Source organism: Thermobia domestica, chromosome 13, assembly GCF_964235325.1.
Source record: "Thermobia domestica chromosome 13, izTheDome1.hap1.1, whole genome shotgun sequence".
NCBI lineage: Eukaryota > Metazoa > Arthropoda > Insecta > Zygentoma > Lepismatidae > Thermobia > Thermobia domestica.
In genome coordinates, this window is record NC_137466.1 from 177,015,083 (window position 1) to 177,036,234 (window position 21,152).

The 21,152-nt window shown below is 34.9% G+C and overlaps 1 protein-coding gene across 1 annotated transcript in view; it reads right to left on the reverse strand.

Annotated features, from left to right (window-relative positions):
* Positions 1 to 15,781: 15,781 nt before the first annotated feature.
* Positions 15,782 to 21,152, reverse strand: part of LOC145668788 (cytochrome P450 9e2-like) — a 41,150-nt gene continuing 35,779 nt past the window's right edge. The window contains exon 5 of the mRNA XM_081736952.1: positions 15,782 to 20,598. Within this exon, the coding sequence (XP_081593078.1) occupies positions 20,423 to 20,598 (176 nt within the window). The 3' untranslated portion in view covers positions 15,782 to 20,422. The remainder of the gene's footprint in view (positions 20,599 to 21,152) is intronic.

The window sequence follows — 21,152 nt, forward strand, 5'->3', positions numbered from 1 at the left end:
AGAATTAGCATGCGGACCCATACATAAATTCATTGCATATATACCTCTTTTTTCAGTAAATCGACTTCGCATATCTTAGACAACCAATTTTGGGGTGTGGACTTGCATGCCACTGTACATATTTACTGTAGAGGGCAGGCCCGTAGCCAGCTCGAAAATTTAGGGGGAGCCCGGTGGAAGTTAGGGGGGGCAGATCCAAAAATATTAGTTCATTCCATATTATAGTTCATTTGCAAACCTACCGTGAAAATTTTAGAGGGGGCGAGTAAAAATTTAAGGGGGCCGGCCCCCCTAGACCCCCCTGGATACGGGCCTGGTAGAGGGCTTCAGTGTATGTACGCTATTGTGCAAAAGACACTAACTAACTTGTGCTAAGTCACCACTAAAAACCACTGATGCTATCTAACCGACACAGCGGAGGAGCGTAGCTAAGGGACCTGAATGCTAGCGAGGGGGTGCGTCCGTAAATAAGCGAGTCGCCGAGGCTGGATATACATAACGAGAATAGCGCAAAATACTGTATATGGCATAAAATTACTTATGCTAGGAGATATGTATTGCACGTTACTAAAGATATTATAGGTGATATTCCGATATATCCTGATATATATGTTTTCATTGCTTAAATATGTGTGTTCCAAAGTAACATAACATATTGATAATGTAAATTTCACAATTTTGTGGATCCCTTAACTCTCGGATACTTCTATAGTTGCGTGTGATGAGTTAGCACATTGGCTTCAGATTCTTCACGCTGTATACTGTAGTTACTAGCTCGTTACGAGCAATTCCATGCATAACAGGTTTGACTTTTATTAATACATTTTTACTTAGATACGCAACCTACAGGTAAGAACACAACATATTCAGATTATTTACAACCAAGGATGCCCATGTTGTGGTTTCCAAAAGAGCGGGGAGCAAATATAATCGAGGTTTCAAACATAGTTTCAAATTTTGCTATAACTAATGTAAAAATTCTATTCGGCTTTCGATATTCCCAAGTACGATTTCGTCTGGGGGGGGGGGGCGAGCGCCCCACCTTGCTCCCCCTGATGGGCGCCCTTGTTTACAACCACTCTATTAAAATATTATTACAAATTTGTTCTGTAAATTTTACACATGCGCAATCCGTATAATAAATCTACATCGAAGTACTTGTATAAATTCAAATGCAATGCGGTGATTTGGATTCCGTCTTAAACCCTAAATTCACGTCTCGTATAGCCTCGGTACTGGAAAGAACGCTGAACTTCAACCAACCGACCAGTCATAGTTCCTATAATACCATCTTGTACTTTTGTCAGTAATGCAGAGCAGCAATGATTTTAGAACCTAACCTACATTTGATGTAAAAGAGCATACATACATAGTAAAAATTTAATGATGTAACTACAAAATCAACCGACATTTTTTTCCAAAATTTTAGTACAATCTGTTAAATTCCAAATGCCTGTAAAAAGTTAGGAAAGAAACGCTTATATTGTAGCTATTCAGACACAACTCTGAACTAAATCAATAGGCCTACATAGTTTCATTCTCATCTGTTTGCATATTATAGATGACTTGTTTTAGACTTCCAGCTATCAACAAGTACCTGAACCACAATTCAGTACTTCTATGACTGTGCAAAAATTGTTTCAATTTCATTCGAGATTCTTGTTCAAGTGTCTTGAACAATATTCCTTTGAACTTGTAATTTTAAAATATTGTGAATGGGCTTGTACATACAAGCTTCCTTGGACCGTGTACAAACAGCAGTAGAAGCTAGACACGAGTGGTCATTCCCCACCAGTCTTTGCAAAATTTTAAGGACCGCAACGGAACGAAAAAGCTGAAACAAATACATTTTTAAATATGTAAATTATCTCTAGTCTTTTATTTTCAGTTAGCTGAAGTTGACTTTTCGAATCACTGTCCTCGGCCTGTTTTTACATTGTATCATATCCGTTGTGGCACCACACTGCACGATATTGCTCTTAACACAATCTCCCCACATCTTGTTAGGCCTGTCTCAGGCTCGTTTCCCATTTAGTTCAATAGCTGATTTGATTTGATTTTAAATTTAAGGTCCCTTTCAGCAGCGAGGCTATATGAGGCGGGACCTACTGATTAACGTGGAATCCGAACCACATGAGCTCCCGCCGGGAATTGAACCCGGGTCTCCCATTTAGTTCAATAGCATCCATTCGGTGAGCTAGTACACCAAAGGTCTTCTTACATGCCCAAACCATCTCAGTTTGCTTTCTTGCAGTTTTTCTACTACTGTTCCTCGGATAATTTCATTCTTAATTTTGTCCTTCCGTGTCACTCCACACATCCACCACAGAATCTTCATCTCCGCAAGCTGCAACTTCTGTGCCCCTCTCTTCTTAATCGACCAACATGCAGCTTCGTCTAATATGACAGCTCTCGCTACCAGAGATGGAGTGGGTCAGTGAGTCAAGTTTTCTGAGTGGGTCGTTTTCTGAGTGGTTTTCATGTGACCCACTGTGACCCACCACCCACCATGACCCACTGCGACCCACCACCCACCATGACTCACGGTGACCCACCGACTCAGTATGATATACCGACCCACTCTGCTCACTGCATTGTAGACAGTATCTTCTGAAGACTAGTAAATTTGTATTCGTTTTACTTTCAAGACCTTCATTTCCCCTTCCTTTTCCATTTGTTTCCGTCTAGTTACCTGAGGTGAGTATATCTAACCAAGTGAAAAGAACTTCAAGCACTTTTGAATATTGATATTTTTAATTATATTAATAGCAATACTACTTGGCTTTCCAGACCTGTAAGTTTTTAGAGGAGCTAACTACTGGAAAAATTACATTTTTGAATCACTGTAATATATAAATTATTATATAAAAAATTGAATGTAACTATGCGTGCCTGATCATCACGGTCAAATTTCAAAGTCAAATGAAATTACTTTTGGTATATAGTTAGGCCTTAATCCAAACTGGGATGTTATGTTGCTTTCATTATAATGCATAATATCCTAAGGGGGTAGTGAGGATCCGAGTTTTTTCGAAAAAAAAAATAGTATCTCGCACGCCGTTAAACTTACAGAGCTAAAATTCAGTGTATTGAAAAGAAACAGAATGTGCCCTAGCATTTTTTTAAATTCTCCTTTATGAAAGGGAGTCACTTTGTATATATGGAAAATTGGTAGTGAGTTGGTTTGTAAAAATGATCGAAAACGATCGATGTTATTTAAAAAAAATAAGAAACAAAAAATACAATGCTTGGCTTCATATACCCATTGCTTTCTACTATAATAATTGCTGAAGCTTATGTTTATTATATGGAGCGCTTACAGCACAGGACAATCAACCCATAAAGGTGTGAGAAAAATAGGCATAAAATTTGTACTGTAAGCTTAATTACACGGAAATTTTAAGTTTGGATTGTACGCGTAATTATATGGAAAATTTTACACCTTTTCCCCTTTACGTTGATTTACTTACCTTGATTTGGAACTTTCAAATTTCATCTTGTTTTCCACTGAAAAGTATCGATAAATAATTATACTATGATAATTTAATTGAAATTCATCATAATTTGGCACATGGCAAACAGCAGTGTGGTAATTGAAGGGGAAGAAGGAGGGAAATTCCCATTCACCTCTGAACACTTTCCAGGAATCTCATTCCCTTTCGCTTTCTAGAGAGGGGAGGGAACTTGGTAATGGCATCAAACCTTCATGTGTAATTACAAAAATTAAATTTATAAACAAATAAGAAATCATCAGTTTATCAGGTTTTAATTGATAATTTATTCACAAGATTCCCTATCGAAGGCGTAGTAGATGAAGTTTCTGTTCTCCATGAGTCGACATTGCCAACTGACATGGCCGATATGGAAAAGACATTGTATGGTGATAGAGAGATGATACTTCTTGCTGAGTATTTCAAAACTGGCCGAGAAAAATCGTTATCAGACTTAAGTCTAACAAGCAGATTGTCGAAGAGGAGTTGCAGAAATCGGGTAGAAGTATTATCAATTTCCACGACAGAGTGCGAACGGGGATTTCCCCTTATGAATTTACGGATAACTGACATTAAAAATATACTAAGGGCTCAAACATTGTCTAACTTGTTGTTAATCTATTTTAATGGCCTACCGCTAGACAAGCTCAAAGTAGACGAGCTAGTTATTTCTTGGCTGAAGGATGGACATCATTCCGCTGCGGATGATTTACCACGAAAAAGTTACCAACAGGAAATAAACCCGATTTCAGATTTGTTTTAAGGTGGAAAATTATGAGTTATGAAAAATGTATACTTGTATTACTAATGGTTTATTTCCGCTATTCAACTTTGTACCTAATTTTTAGTAAGTCTCTTCTTTGCTTTAGGTAAACTACTTTGAATAAATATTCATAATAATTGCAATTATGCTTATTTGTAACTTAAATTTAACATGGTGTTTTAGTGATTACACAAATTACAATTAGGAGCATGCTCTCACATAGGGTAGCCGAGCACCTTTATACACTATGAAAAACTGATTTTTCAAGTCTTTTGTGAGAAAAATACTGTGAACTGAGAAACCGTAACCTTTTCCATATTGTACAGGGGTATTTTCCAGCGAATAGAAGTTTCTTTTGGAATGCGTTCAGAAATTAACACTTGCAAGAATACTTTCTTAGTACAAGTATATTTTAGGCACATACTAATTTCCCCCCACCTCGAACTGTTTCAATTTCTTCACTGACAAACACTTCACCATATTATATCGTCAAGGTCAGATCCAGGTTATTGTAACAGAGTGGTGCTTGAGAGATTGACTAGAAATTCAAACTGCGATTAGTGACAATTTCACAGTCTTGTTTTATTACAAGTGTAAACTCTTTAGTCAATACAGAAGAGGCCGTGGATCGTGTTCAGAGTTGATGACGATGGATTTTGGTGAGTCAGAGTAGGTCACAGTGGATGATAGTGGTTCATGGTGGATGGTGGGTCACAGTGGGTCAGAGTGTGTCACAGTGGGTGGTGGGTCAGGGGGTCGTGGGTCAAGTTTTCATTGACCCACGCCAACTCTGCTCGCTACTGTTTTGTAAACGTTCCCCTTCTGAACTTCTGAAATTACTTCATGTGTTGTACATGATTATTTATGACTGCAATTTATGCTGATTATTTATGATTGACGGCTAGGACTCAAAACAGCATAAACTAAGGTTTTGTGCTAACAATAAAACAAAAAATATCATTTTAGAATAATTTACTTCAAATATATGTATGAATAAATAATAATAATAATTCTTACATCAAATACGTACGAAGCAACATAAGTAAGCTTGTTTCATACTTTCAAAATATTAAAAATCTTGTTTAAACAGTGTTATTTTGAAAGTTAATTCTGGATTTGAACAGTAAAACAGAAAGGAACTCCATATATTCTGAAACTACATATGTATTTCTTCATGTAGACCATCATTATTTTTATTACTTCATATAAAAGTGTAAATAATACTGATAAAAATCAATTATCTTTCATTATTAACTATTATAAATTTAGTTTTCAAAATTGTCGAATTAACACTTCATTATTGAAAAGTAAAAATTTGCTTTAAAAATATTACTATAGGAACTGTTACATTTTATCAAAAGGAAATTATGAGCTCTATCTCTAAAAGATCTATTTATATATTACATTCCGTAGCAAAATGACTATAAGATGGACTAGTGCTCTGTTAATAGTTCTCAGATTAGAACCATATTTACGTAGAAAAATATATCTAAATTTCTATTCTATTAAATCTATAATTTTTATTCGACTTCGCGAACACATTTTCCGATAGAGTGTGAGCTGCGTTTTCGTTAGTGAAAGAAGACTAAAATAAAAGATTGTCATATTATTGAAAAATATTCTTTGAATAATTATGATTTTTTTTTCAATACGCCATACTTTATTCAATTAAGTAAAATCTGTTCGATCCTGCATTTATATTAGCTCTACCTAGTTGTTAAGGAGTGAGTTTATCGTATACCACTAAATTTACAGAGATATTTACAACCAAGCACAGGTATTACACATTTTTGTAGTACAATACACATAAGGACAACTGAAATTATTTTGAAATTACTGTTTCGAAGATTGTACAATACCGGTATTTAATCTTACAAATTAGCATAAATTAATTAGAATACACATGGTTAAGATTTCCTAATTTACATAAGGAATTGTAAACAGATTTTGGCATATATTTAAGGAAATATGTAGCTGGGCACATTTGTTACTTAAAAATTGAACAGCACAATCAACGAACTTTGTTTTAAAATACAAATGCTTATGTAGTAAACACAGTGATTCGTTCCAAACACACACGTATTCGTATTAATATATTTGACAACTTCTTTCGGTACAGAACAAATTTACATATATGAAGTACGTAGAATAGAATGCAAATATATGTTTCAAAAATACACAACTAAGCCTTCCTGACATGGAGTGCATTAAATAAGAAGGTTACGTTATGTTAACTTAGGTCCGGATATCCTTAGTAACTATTTAAGTTTTCTTCATTCTTTCTTTTCAAACATATTCTTAACATTGAGTTATTTGGAATTAGCTCAGAATTATAAGTTTCACAATAGACATTTTTTGCATTTCAAAATAAACACCGTCTTCTCGAATCAGGTGGGTGGGATTATGCTTCAGAGTGATATTTAGAGCTATGTCGGAGGTAGTTCACTACCAGAAAGTCCATCTCATGTTGAATTGATCTAAATAGAACAGCCAAACAAAGAGTGTCTCGGAATAAGGAAGCAATAATTCTTCCAGTACACAAACTCGATGAAAACCATAATGATTATTCCGGTATTCGGTATTCGTATTCGAAAACTCGGTATTCGTCACAGGCATGGCCAAAGTGACTAGCGGCTGGTTAATAATACGATGTGGAAAGCAATGCCACACCACCTCTATTTTCACACAAGGTTTGTCGATAAGTGGACGGCAGTGCACGTCCCCAAACATATATCCCTTTCTTTAAGTAATAAGTAAAATCTTGCTCTGAATGTTATTGAAACATTTGGGTTGCGGGCGGAGCAAGCAAGAAAATATTTAACGAATCTATTTCTTTGCAAACCGACAACAATATTGATTTAATAGGGTGCCGCGTTGTTTACACATTTCCAATACTTTTCTTTCTTCTTGCTCATTCGGCGCTCTCTTGCTATCAGCGCCCGGGGCAACTGCCCCGCTCCCCCTGCTAGCTATGGCTCTACTGAGTTTGTGCTCTCTTATATGAACAACGGCCTGTCACATACATTTCTTTTTTTAAAGTAGATTTCCTATTAAACTTTTTTCTAACATTACAAGCTCTGAAATAATCTTTCATAAGATTCGTGTTATTTTGCTTTCTTCTTCAAAATAATTGAAAATCAAACAAAATTTAAAAACCTGGGAGACACTTTTAATGTCATGTATTGTTTTACGGTTAATTTGTAAAAAATGGAAATTGATCAATTCCTATGATGGGTGGATGTATGTGTTAGCACTTATTATTTAGAAATAAAACTATAGGCTTTGCTTTCTTACATAAATGAATATACAAGAAAGTGAAATGTGCACGTGTGCCGCGAGTAATGTATATTTTTATGTACTCCTATATAGCTTCCGTTCTACCAGATGTACTACCATGAGCAAAATAAATGACGCGTCTCTTTATTTTGAAGTTTTTTGAAAATATCTCCGTTTTCTTTATATGTTCGAAATTTCCGAAGGTTTCCCCAGCAGGAAACGTTAATAACAAGCCCGTTTTAAATATTTGTGTTAGATATTAGCTTAAAATAAATAAATTAGAAGCAAAAAACATTAAATCGACCGAAATTACGAGAATTACCAACTCTGCTAAAGTGGGAAATTTTCAAGAACTCGAGGGAATTCTACAGTTCAACACGAAGCAACGACATCTATGTCATTGAGAGAAATGCGGATTAATTCTACAAACGAAACTTTCAACGAAACATTTCTAATATGTCTTATTACATGCATTATCTGCAAACTTCAAATATATGAATCTATGCCAAGTATTAGCGTTTAGATAGAGCAAATAGTTGAAATTACCTATGGAAAAGGACGAATTGGTAGCACGATCGTAATGAAAAATCATCTTTACCGTATAACATGTTCAGTTTGCGTAAGAAAACAAATAGCTCAGTTAGTTAAAGCAACGAGTCTGTATGCCGAAGGTAGCTGGTTCGAATCCCCACAGAGGTGCAACTGTCATTTCTATTACTGTGGTTATTTTATTTATTTTTTATGTGGGAAAGAATCAAATTGTAACATATGTGTAAAACTCATGACAATACCAAAAAAGAAAAAATGTTGTCGCACTTGCATTAGTGTCTCTAACTTTTGTTTGCAAACAGTTTCGTAATTATTTTCCCCGTGCTCACTGCTCACAATATGCTCGCTGGTGTATAACAAATGCTTTCCAGTAAACGTTAATTCTAATTTGGAGATTTTTATAAAGTTTCACAATGTTTATCATTAAATAATCTTCTATCTACTTGTTTGGACATTTTGATAACAGATTTCCCTATTAAATGTTTAATTTTCCCTAGATGTTTCATTACGGAAAAGTTTTACAATATATTTGTTTTAAATTGAAATTGTTTTGAATTTACCCCATGAGGTAAGTAGCCCGAAGGAGGGGAACTGAAGTAGCTGATATTCTACGTAAAAGCAACCTATTATAGAATGATGACGCTTCTTACCTTCAGCACATAATCTTTACATTAGAGAGTCAGAGAGAAAAATCCTGTTTTTTCCTCTCCTATGACCACCCATCTTAAACCACCTCTACATACCATGGTTCGTCTTACACAATTTCGGTGCTCCAAAGACATTCATATAATAATAATAATAATAATAATAATAATAATAATAATAATCCTGAATATGCCATACAGTGGCGGCGATTGGACGTTAAAAGTGGGGGGGCAAGACATGATCTGAATATTTGTATATCACTGTTAGTTTCCCTGGTTGTTTCCAACACTTTGTTTGACGAAAGGTTGTATAACTAATAGGATACTATCTTTTTCAATTAAAATACCGTATATCGTATTTTTATATTTTATTAAATAAATTGACAAGAGCAACAGAAGTAGGCACTAGCCCTTTGTATTCTTAAACAACAAAGGTGTAAGAAGAGATTTGATTACTTGTTCATGAACATCTTAAAATTCTGGGGGTCGCGGTGGCTCAGTGGTAGATCGTTCACCTCTGGTGCATGGGGTTCCTGGTCCAAACCCTGCTCCCGCCAAGTGGATCTTGTGGCGGACAAACACCTTGTGCGTAGGTTTTCTCGGGTTCTCCCGTTTCCTCCTACTTTCTTCATTCCACCATTTCATTTACAGTATTTATCATCTTCACCGTCTCCTTTAGCCTAGCCGGCATAAGCGTGGGACATAAAACTCAAAACTTTCATTTCATTTCTTTCTCTTAACATTCTGTCTAGAAAATTGTGTAATCAGATTATTTAATAACAAATTTACAAAACAAATGAATAGAAAGGATAATATTAATCATAGTAATGAATAATGAGGTATGCTATGTAGAAGTAATATTGAAACTGGGGATTAATGAACAACTTAATTTTTAATTCCACATATGCTTTTAAATGAATGTTATTACTCTTGGAAAATGAAAGCCAGTAAATACAACAAACATTTGCTACGACATTTAAAGCAATACATGTATTTGCTTGTGCAGCTTCTCGAAACATGTTCGTTGCCATTAGGTGCAGTTTTAACTCACTTGGAATACATCAAAACACAACCACACTTAGAATCATTTCACACTCCAGTTATACAAAATAATTCTAAAACCTAGAATTATGTTGAATTTACTAAATCTAATTGTGTATAAACTCGTACACCCCTAAACACACCACTTCACTCGTATATTACACTACAAAACAATGGAAAAGGTAGAAGTTGTTTCTTATTACGCTCTTTTTAATCAATATTCCTTACTTTAGAAAGAAGAAAAGACATTTTAGGAACTGTCAATTTTTGTGCAATTAAAGAATTCCTTGTGAAATACTTTTTTTTTTTTTTTTTTTTTTTTTTTTTTGCAAATGTTCTCTCAATTAGTTTCAAAGCGGCTGACTAACATATCGAGCCGTTGTAAGAAGGTTGTATAGAAACAAAACCTTCTAAATTCGTTTTTGAATTTTGGCTGGGAACGAAGAAAAAGTTACGCCCTCATGTTTTCAGAATTTCTTAACAACTTTTTTGTTTAGTTGTTGATTTCACTCATTTGTATTATTGATCAGTAAACAAAAAAATGTTCAACAATTCTGAAGCATAAGGGCGTCACTTCTTCGTTTCCTGACAAAATTGAATAATGGATTTATCAGGTTTTGCTTCTATACCACTGAATTGAAAGTATGCTGGAATTATTGTGCTTCAATAGGTTAATTTTGGGGATGTTTTCCGTGGCAATTAAAACGCAATTCCTGTTGCTTTCTTAACTTCACGGGAAAACAACCAATATATACTCACGCAATGACAAATATTATATGGCACCATTTTTTCTATGAGACCGTAATACATACAAAAACATTACATTTCCAAATGAAACTATATACATTAATGGGTTACTTCAAAAAAGTGGGGGGACAAATGCCCCCTTTGCCCCCCCCTAATGCCGCCCATGATACCATACTTACCTAATGTAGTAACCTTAGACATCTTAGTTTAAAATGCTTTCTTTTGTAATAATTTGAGCAACCATGTGGGAGGCGGCACGACGGTTTTTTGCCCCTCTCATTTCCTCCCAACAGACAAGGACAACGTTACTGACAAACAGGGACAACGTTACGTAATTTCTGATAAGCAGGGCAGACAAAATGAATAAGAAAATATATTTATATCACCCTCTCCCCGTTCATGATTGGAATATCACGTAGCATTTTTAATTCTACTGAAGATAACCCTGTGCGGTTAGGGGTAAGTAACTAAAGAGATACCTAATACATAGCTCCCCTTGATTGTAATATTACCGCTTCTTTATTTGTTCGAGGGAGCTCCTACACAACCAAGGGTGACAAAAAGAATAGGAAAAGTGTCTATTGATTCTAGTGGCTGATCCAGCACGGATTCCTGAGTGGGGGGGAAGCGGTGAAGTGAAGGATTCTTTTGTTGATATGAAGCTGTCACAAATTACCACTTAACTAAACTAAACATAATGGTGTGGTTAACCGGAATCCAGTCAGTTCAAATTGATGTAAAAGTTTAATTTTTTACTTCATATTAAAGTTTTGGTTTCAAATGAGAATTTCAGTCCGAGTGGTCAATGATCAAATCTTGGGGGGCTTTTCGGTGTAGAGGCTATGACCCCCTTATGGGAAAAGGCAAAAATATTAAAATTCTTAAAACTTTCGAAGTTTTCGTCTATTTTAAAGGAACTTTTGGCTTCATATTCAAGTGTTTGTTCCAAATGACAATTCCAGTCCGAGTAGACAATGATCAATTCTCGGGGGACTCTGCAATGTAGGAAAAATAATGACGTCTATATCGTGATCCTGTTGGTGACATCACGAGTCATGACGTGAATATAGCACAAAATAAACGATAAACGCTGTCGGCTCTCGTAGCTGAGTGAGCTAGCCCAGCATGCTAGTAAGGAAGATTGGTTTTGGCGTGGGTTCAAATCCTGACTAGGGACGATTATTTTTATTATTTTTAAAAATAGTTTATAACACTTCTTTCGTTTAAAAAAAAGATTTAAAATAATATTCAAAAAGTGATTTAACAATTATTTTTTTTTTATTTTCGTTAAAATAAGTTGTACTATACAGTTCCACAGATCCATAGCGAAGTTAGTAATAAAAATAGTAGTAGTAGAAACGGGTTACAATGCAATTCAGCATTCATTTGTTTCCGTGCGATGTTGCCAAACGTAACTCGCTTACAATGCTTTCTGACTAGGCCTTAGTGTGTTTCGAAAATATGCTTGTGTTCGGGATGAAGTTCCAAGGTTAAGCATTGACTATAAGTTTTTGCTATTAATATACCTTCTAACAATATTGGCAGTGGACAAAAGTTGGACCGTGTTGAAGCTTTTTGCTCCTAATTTAGTTATTTTACTTTATTATTTAACGAATATATTGAAAATATCTTTGTCAGCAAGCACGTATGCAGGAATTTATTTCGGGAGGGGTCCAAAGTTATCTGGGGGTCCGACTTCAATATTAGGATAAATTATAATATTTTTTTAAAAAAATAACCCCCAAAATTAGGTTAAATTTACAGAAAAGTTGGGATTTCAGAGGGGGTCTGGACCCCCTGAACCCACCCCTAAATGCGTCCTTGTTTTTCAGTAATGTTTCCTCATTTTGAAACCCTCAGAAACTTCGAATATATAAAGGAAAACGAGTTATTTTCGATAAAGTATCACTTCAAGGAGACGCGATATTTTTTATTGCACATGGTGGTACCCCAACTTAACAAGGGCAAGAATTCCTTTACTTTGGTTCTCTGCAATTGCGCTGTATCGAAAGGTTAGGTTTGTAATATATACTCCTAAGAACAAACGTGTTTGCCAGAGAACCGTGATACTGAACAGAGCTCCACAGAAATACATGCTGAACATTCGTTATAGCTACCCTTTGGTGTTGTTTGCCCTCAAGGTCAATCGAGTGATGATTCAGTTCAGTCCCTGTTCTTAAGCTGTGTTGGTATTACTTCGAATAGTTTTGACGTGTGTTTTCCAACCACCATATCAACAGACAATCAGGGCAAATCATAGCATACAATACATTTAAGCAAGTATATATGTCGCGAAATTATTTCACACATTATCCAAAGACACTTAATATATGAATCCATACATTTATTTATATAGGTAAAGCAAAGAGTGGAAATTACCTATCGAAAGAATAAATTAACAGCACGATCATAATGAAAAGCATGCCTCGTAATATAACAGACTTCTTTCGCGTAAGAAATCGAAACTCAGTTGGTCAGAGCAACTAGTCTGTACGAATTAGGTTGTTAGTTGGAGCCTAATACGAGTAAGAGTTTTTTTTACTATTGTTTTTCTCTTTTTTTATGTGAGGAAAAATCAAATTGTAACATCGCGATATCAAATGTATTTGGTTAGGTAACTTTGTCTTAGCTAAACTTTAACTGTCGAAATTATTTTACTAACCCATCAGTTACTGAACATTTCAAACACCAGTCGCATAACATGAAGGTTAACCTCACGTCCGCAGCCCTTAGTTATGCGTCCATACTTTCATGGCCGGACCTTGGGCGGGGCAAGAGTCAGAGGGACGCCAAAACGAGCCTCAAAAAGTAAATTTTATAATGTGTTTCCTACTGACTTTTTTGGTTTATATTCTTGTAAAGTAGCGGCAATTACATAATCTTTTTCCATTTCACCATGGAAGAAGAGTTTCATAGCACTAAGGGGACTGTATCGACAAATTGAGAGATGGCATGTAGAATAAAGAGTGGAGGGGGAGTAAGTATTGTTTGTTTCTTTGCTTGAGTTTAGCGTTCCACAGTTATGCCTTAATGGCCAAAGGAGATGTGGATACTGATTATAGTGAAATGCGAACCACGTTTATCGTTCAACAGTAACCCACCGGGAATTGGACCCGGGACCACAGAAGGCAGGCATGCTAGCCACTAGACCAAGCTGGAGGGGGGGCGTTGTTCGTATTGTTTATAGCAGGCCATATTTTTTGTGAAGTTTTCCTAGGTAATGAATGTCTTTCTGAAAAAATGGGTTTAAACTATTAAAAACGCTAGGATAAATGTAAAATATAGGCTAATACTAGGGGGGAGGGCGCCATAAAGTCACTTTGCCCAGGTGAAAATTTGGCCTGGTCCGTCCCTGCGTACTTTCTATATATTTTTTGACTTTGCAGCTTCTGCGGTCCCCACGCCACAGGGTTGTGGGGGCGCCATTTACGCCAATAATAATTATTATTATTGTTATTATTATTATATGAATATCTTTGGAGAGACGAAATTATGTGACACGAATCATTACATGTAGAGCTTTAAGATGAGTGGTCAAAGGGGAGGGAAAAAAAAAAGGATTTTTCTCTCTGACTCTCTAACGTAAAGATTATGTGCTGAAGGTAAGAAGCGTCATCAATCTAAAATTGGTTGCTTTTACGTAGAATATCAGCTACTTCAGTTCTCCTCCTCCGGGCTACTTACCTCGTGGGGTAAATTCAAAACAATTTCAATTCAAGACAAATACACTGTAAAACTTTTCCGTAATGAAACATCTACTGAAAATTAAACATTTAATAGGGAAATCTGGTATCAAAGTGTCCAAACAAGTAGATAGAAGACTATTTAATGATAAACATTGTGAAACTTTATAAAAATCTCCAAATTAGAATTAGCTTTTACTGGGAAACATTCATTATGCACCAGCGAGCATATTGTGAGCAGTGAGCACAGGGAAAATAATTACGTAACTGTTTACAAACAAAACTTAGGGACACTAATGCAAGTGCGACATTTTTTCTTTCTTTTTTTTTTTTTTTTTTTTTTTTTGGTATCGTCATGAGTTTTACACATATGTTACAATTTGATTCTTTCCCACATAAAAAATAAATAAAATAACCACAGTAATAAAAATGACAGTTGCACCTCTGTGGGGATTCGAACCAGCTACCTTCGGCATACAGACTCGTTGCTTTAACTAACTGAGCTATTTGTTTTCTTACGCAAATTGAACATGTTATACGGTAAAGATGATTTTTCATTACGATCGTGCTACCAATTCGTCCTTTTCCATAGGCAATTTCCACTATATGCTCTATCTATACGTTAATACTTAGTATAGATTCATATATTTGGAGTTTGCAGATAATGCACGTAATAAGACATATTAGAAATGTTTCGTTAAAAGTTTCGTTTGTAGAATTAATCCACATTTCTCTCAATGACATAGATGTCGCTGCTTCGTGTTGAACTGCAAAATTCCCTCGCGTTCTTGAAAATTTCCCACTTTAGCAGAGTTGGTAATTCCCGTAATTTCAGTCGATTTAATGTTTTTCGCTTCTAATTTATTTATTTTAAACTAATATCTAACACAAATATTTAAAACGGGCTTGTTATTAACGTTTCCTGCTGGGGAAACCTTCGGAAATTTCGAACATATAAAGAAAACGGAGATATTTTCAAAAAACTTCAAAATAAAGAGACGCGTCATTTATTTTGCTCATGGTAGTACATGTACGAACCGCTTCTGTTAGCGAGAACCAGAATTGCTCAATGGATATTCTTAGGCAGCCTTTATGAACTCATGCCACCAACTCCTATCAGCAGATGGATCTTTATGATGAAGAGGCAATTTTCAAAACAAAGCTTAGAAAATGTGAATCATGACCTTGTATTTGTATACATATTCTTCTAGTCACATTGATATTATTTGAAACAATTTATATTTGAGTTTCAGTCTAAAATTGTACTCCATTGATTTTTTTTAAAAAATAATCACACGGGATAAGAAAATAGTGATACCCTCTGAAAATAACATTTGTTTCTTTTTATTGTTATAGATAGCGTTTCACTGGTAACATCATGACTTAATGAGACATACCGGTAACGTTAGCGCATGGTCATTGTAGTTAACCGGAATATGTATACGAGTCAATTGTATCCCTACATGTTGTCAACATGTGGCGAAGTAAAAGACAAGAGAAAGGCAATATATATATATATATATATATATATATATATATATATATATATATATATATATATATATATATATATATATATATATATATATATATATTGTATCTGTGTGTTTGAGAGTGCCCATGGACGCAAAATAAATGAACTAGGCCGACTTCTAGCTGTATTAAAACTTGTTGTTCATCTTTTCTAGAAAGAAGATCTAATAAGCGTATGAACTTAAAACGATGTCCGAGGTGTAATTTCAAAACTAACTTAATCCACCAATGAGGAATTTCAGGCCTAATCAGGGAAAATCATTTTGTATCAAACTATACACTGAAAATATGGTAATACGTACAAAAATGATAAGTGGAAAATTATTATTTATTTCTAAAGTTTTTTATGCTGACTTGTATAAGGAAACACTTATTATTACCAATTTTTTTTTACAGTTCCGAAAATACATAATTGCCTTCATCAAACACATTATAAAAAACAATCTAAGACTAGCTTATATTCATATAATTTAGAAAATGAGAGGACTTCTAACAATCAACAAGAAGCTTCGTTTGATTTTTAAAGTTCTAAATTTTTAATTAGGACAATCTTATGATCGAACTTGGTTCGATTTGTACCTTATTGAAAAATTTTAGTGTGAAATATGATAATGCCGGTGTTATTTCTAATTAAAAATTAAGGTTTGAAAGGTGAAAATTTGAACATAATTAAAAGTTGTTGAGATCTGTAGCTTATTAAAAAATTTAGAATCGTAAAAATGAAAGGAAGAATGTTATTGGTTGTTAGAACAGACCTCATCTCATTTTCTAAGATACAGGTTATAAGCTGTAGCCTTAGATTATATTATCATAACGTGTCTGATGAAGGCAATGATAAATAGTTCCAAAGCTATACAAGGTGATACAAAAATGTGTCACAAGGAACAGATTCCTTACATAAAACTAAGAGAAAAAGTTCAGATGGATCTGTGCTCAAAATTGGATAGTTTTGGAGTTATACGGTACCGAAAACGTGAAACAAGTGAACTTTAAAAGTTCATAGCTCCACTACTATAGGACATATAGTAGTCGGATCAAGATATCACTGAGGAACCGGTATGTGAACTATCCAAATATCCATGTTTAAAAGATGCTCCACTACTTACACACCAATCTTTAGAGAGATAGGTAGAGAGTTGGGTAAGTACTTCCAAACAGCCTCTATAAAAATGATTGTCCAAGTACCGATAGTTCTGAACATGGATATTTGAATACTTCATACTACAGGGTGCGGCACGTAAAACCGGCCCGTCGTAATATTCTGGTATATTGTGTTTTTGGCAACACTTAAATAATCTACCTTCCTACCAAGAGATGGCGTGTCGAGGTCGGGTCGACTGACGTGACCTGCAGCAGTCACATGCAGCCGCAGCCAGTGAAACTTGTCGAAACCAGTTGAGAAAAAGGCCTCGTTGTGTTAAGCCGGGTGAGTGTCAGTGTGTGATAATGCCGTATTCGATACCCGAGCGTGTTGCCATTGTTGAAGGGTTCATTCTCACTGGATCTTTTGTGAAAACAAAGAATTTGTTTCGGGAGAAATTTCCAGGATGTTCTGTGCCAGCAAAAAGCACCATTCAGGAATTGATTGAAAAATGGCGGCGTACAGGATCGGTTCAAAATGCTTCCAGGAACAGACGACCATCTGTCTGCACACCTGAATTAAAGATACAGGTGGAGGAGATAATGACAAGAAGTCCTCGAAAGTCAACCAGGAGATTGAATCAACAGGTTCATGCGAGTGAGAGAAGTCGCAGACGTGTTTTAAGGGGACTGAAGTTAAAACCGTACCGGATAAGTGTTGTGCAAGAACTGAAGGAGCCTGACCTGCAGAAGAGGGTGTATTTTTGTTCATGGCTGTTGAGCAATGTTGCCAGTGGTTTCTTGAATCCACTAATGCTCATCACGAAACAAATCCACACACAATTGAAGAACTCAAGACCAGGATCCAGGATGTCACCAATAGCATTACAACACAAGAACTGACAAGGGTATATATGAATCTCCTCAATCGTGCTCACATGTGTGTGTTGAAGTGGGCGGAGGACACTTTCAGCACCTGCTGTGAAGGCTGCTGTGAAGGTGAGTAGTCATATTCAATACATTACATTTCATTTATGTGTTGTAGTTAATCATATTCAATACATTACATTTCATTTTATGTGTTCACTTTACGGGCCAGTTTTACGTGCCGCACCCTGTAGTTTCTCAGTGACGTCTTGACCCGATTACGATGTACTATAGTAGTGAAACAATGAACCTTTAAACTTCATTTTCTTTTTCAAGTTTTCGGCATCCTATAACTAGGAAACTATGCCCTTCCAACCTCAAATCCATATTAACATTGTATTCTTTCTTATTTTGATGTGAGAAATCTATTTCCAAAATATTGGGACATTTCTATGTAACACCCTGCAATAACCAGCATTCTTTTCAGATGCTCTTTCTAACAATATTTGCAATGCCTCCTGAACACAAAACAAAGGAATATATATACATCTATATATATAAAAGAGAACGCACAAATCCTTTGTGAACTCATCACGCTAATACGGCTGAACCAATTTCTTTCATTTTTGGGGGGTTATTAGGATTTGGACCCTAGATGGTTTTTATCATATCACTTTAATTTTTAATTACCAGTGTCTTGAGATAATTGACCATTCAAGTGTCCATACGTACAAATCCTTTGTTATTAGTTCATCATAGGTAAAAATAAACGTATTTATATGCAACCCGCATGACCATGTGACTCGGCGGGTTAACATAAATGACAGGCGCTATAATTTTAACATTTACTGCAATTTGAAAGCGAAAAAGTAAAAATTATCTAAGTAACAAAGTTTATTGCGTTCCGGGGTGACCGCAGCGAAGCGGGGTGAACGCTGCTAGTTGATATATAAATTAATAATTATTTAAATAAATAGTGTTTTCCAGGCTTCTTTGTATAACAACCATTCTCTTTAAGAAAAAATTCTCTGAAAGAACTTCCAACTGTACAGCAACTAAAAAAAAGAAAAGTGTTTCTTTTCCAGCTCGGATACCTGGTCACCCTGACTTTTATCTTCGATAATAAACTTATGTAAGTAATTATATAACTTATACTATAATTGAATCGTTGAGTTCGAAAACCGGTCGTCCCCATCGAAACTAATTTGAGAGGAGTGACAAACAAAACTAAATTAGTCAATATGCATCTGACGTATAGGACTGTTTTCATTTTCAGACGGTAGAACTCACATTTGTCTACTTTCCAAAAATTGAAAATAACCTTAAATATCAGATACATATTGATTAATTTAGTTTTGTTTATCACTCCTGTCAAATTAGCTTTGATGGAAATGACCGGTTTTAGACGAACTCAACGATTCAATCATATATATATATATATATATAACATAACTTAATTTTACAATCATACTGTATGAATTTCATTTTTACAATTCCAAATGATCAACTGTCGATGTTTTTAAAGATGATAAAGAACACACAATGTATACATGTTTTACATCGTTCACAAATGTTATAAATAGGTCACAATGTGAACAAGGACATACCCAATGTATGTTTTCTTAGGCGTGTTTCATAAAAGTCACTAGTCTAACATTATAAAGAATATAAAATATAATAATTTATACTTTTCAATACAGAATTAATACAATGTCTTTTGGGTCCAATAATATTAACTTCAAATTTCGATTACTCTTAAGCTTAGGTTAATTGAATTTAAGTGTTACATGCAGCAATTTTAAAAATAAAATTGTTTCTTAGTGTAACGCCTATGACTATTTACAATTTTTTCCTGCACAATAAAACAGTGTAGCACACAACTGCAAATTTCATATTTACAATTTCTACTGAGCTTTCCGTAAATTCTGAAGTGTAGAAATTATTGAAATGTGCATTACATGAAAATCAGAAGATTGGAGTTCGATTTCGTTCACGATCAGTTTATCTTTGTTATTAACCAGTTATTATCGCATGATTAACTAATAACATTAGTAACTTATTCAGTTTTGTGAGCAAATTATATATATTTATGAAATAGACTCAGTGCATCCGGGCTTCCATCTTTCAAATAGTACATTCTGATTACTGACAATAGTATTATAATATACACGAGTACAGCCAGAAGTTGTCTTTAACACACACAGTATTTTAATAAGAAGTATCATGTTCTCTTATGTAATATTGACTTATTTTTGGTGATGTTATAAGCCCAGAAAACAAATCTAATCCTTAAAATTACTATTGTACTTATATTAAAATATATTTCCAAAGCATCTTTGCCTAAAGTTAGTCAATTTTACCAAGATTACTATCGTACTGGTAATATTTCGGGCCAGTCATAAAGTTCCTTCGATAGCTACACCCGTGATCATATATTTGTATGTTGGTAAATAAAAATATTTGCTAAAGGTCAATATATATTTCCAAAACTTGGATCTCTTTCCACCTGAGATCAAAACAGAGGTACACACCTGAATACGAACAAGCAAATGACAAACCCACATAAATAAAATTATTTACAGTTGAAGCAAATGTATTGGCATATACATAATTTCCAAAAATATGAGCATTATTATCAGCTTTTGAGCTCCCGAGTTCTGAGAATAAACAAAGGAAATATTCTTCATTTCCATCGTCGTAGCTGTTATAGTATTATGAAATTGTATTGTTCGAATAGCAGTTGCGAATTCAAGAAATCTTTCTTCTACTTTTTACCTTCAGCCAAATACCACGTTCGGATACCATCTGAAATGTGTTCTTTGTTAACTTCAAAGGTATCTGTGTTTTCTCACATATTTGAAGTTCGTAGTTGGAAATTACAGATACCAAACCCACCTTCATCTCCATCAATGCAAATCGCATGCCTGGAAGAAAACACAAATGAGTGACAAAGTATCATGTAGCAAGGAACATTTTTCAGGACAAACTTCGATTTTGTGGTTTGTTGTCAATGGAACTTCAGGTAGGTCAATACTTGCGTTACAAACTAACATAACGTGATAGTAATCTACATAAATTGTCCACAATAAAGTCGTTTACATTTAGCAATAGCAGACCAGATTTTAGGTACAACTTAGGGTAATTATATTTGTTTTTAAGTGCGTGAGGCTTTGGTTCGATCCAACCACCCTTGAAGTAGGGTTTGTTGTGAAGAATCTCCGAGTGTGTAAGATTTCTCAGGATTCTCCCGTTTCTTCCCACTTTCTTCATTTCACCATTTCGATCATTATCATCATCACCTCGTTTAGCCTCAAAGCAGAATCAAAGAATATTAAACTTTAGAGAGAAAAAGCTTCTATAATGACGCGCGAACCACCAACAAATGAAATAACCTTTTACTCATCGTGTCAACATCCTTAGTGAGCGACAATATTCATAATACATATAATTCGGACAATTCCTGAAAATGTATGTTGAA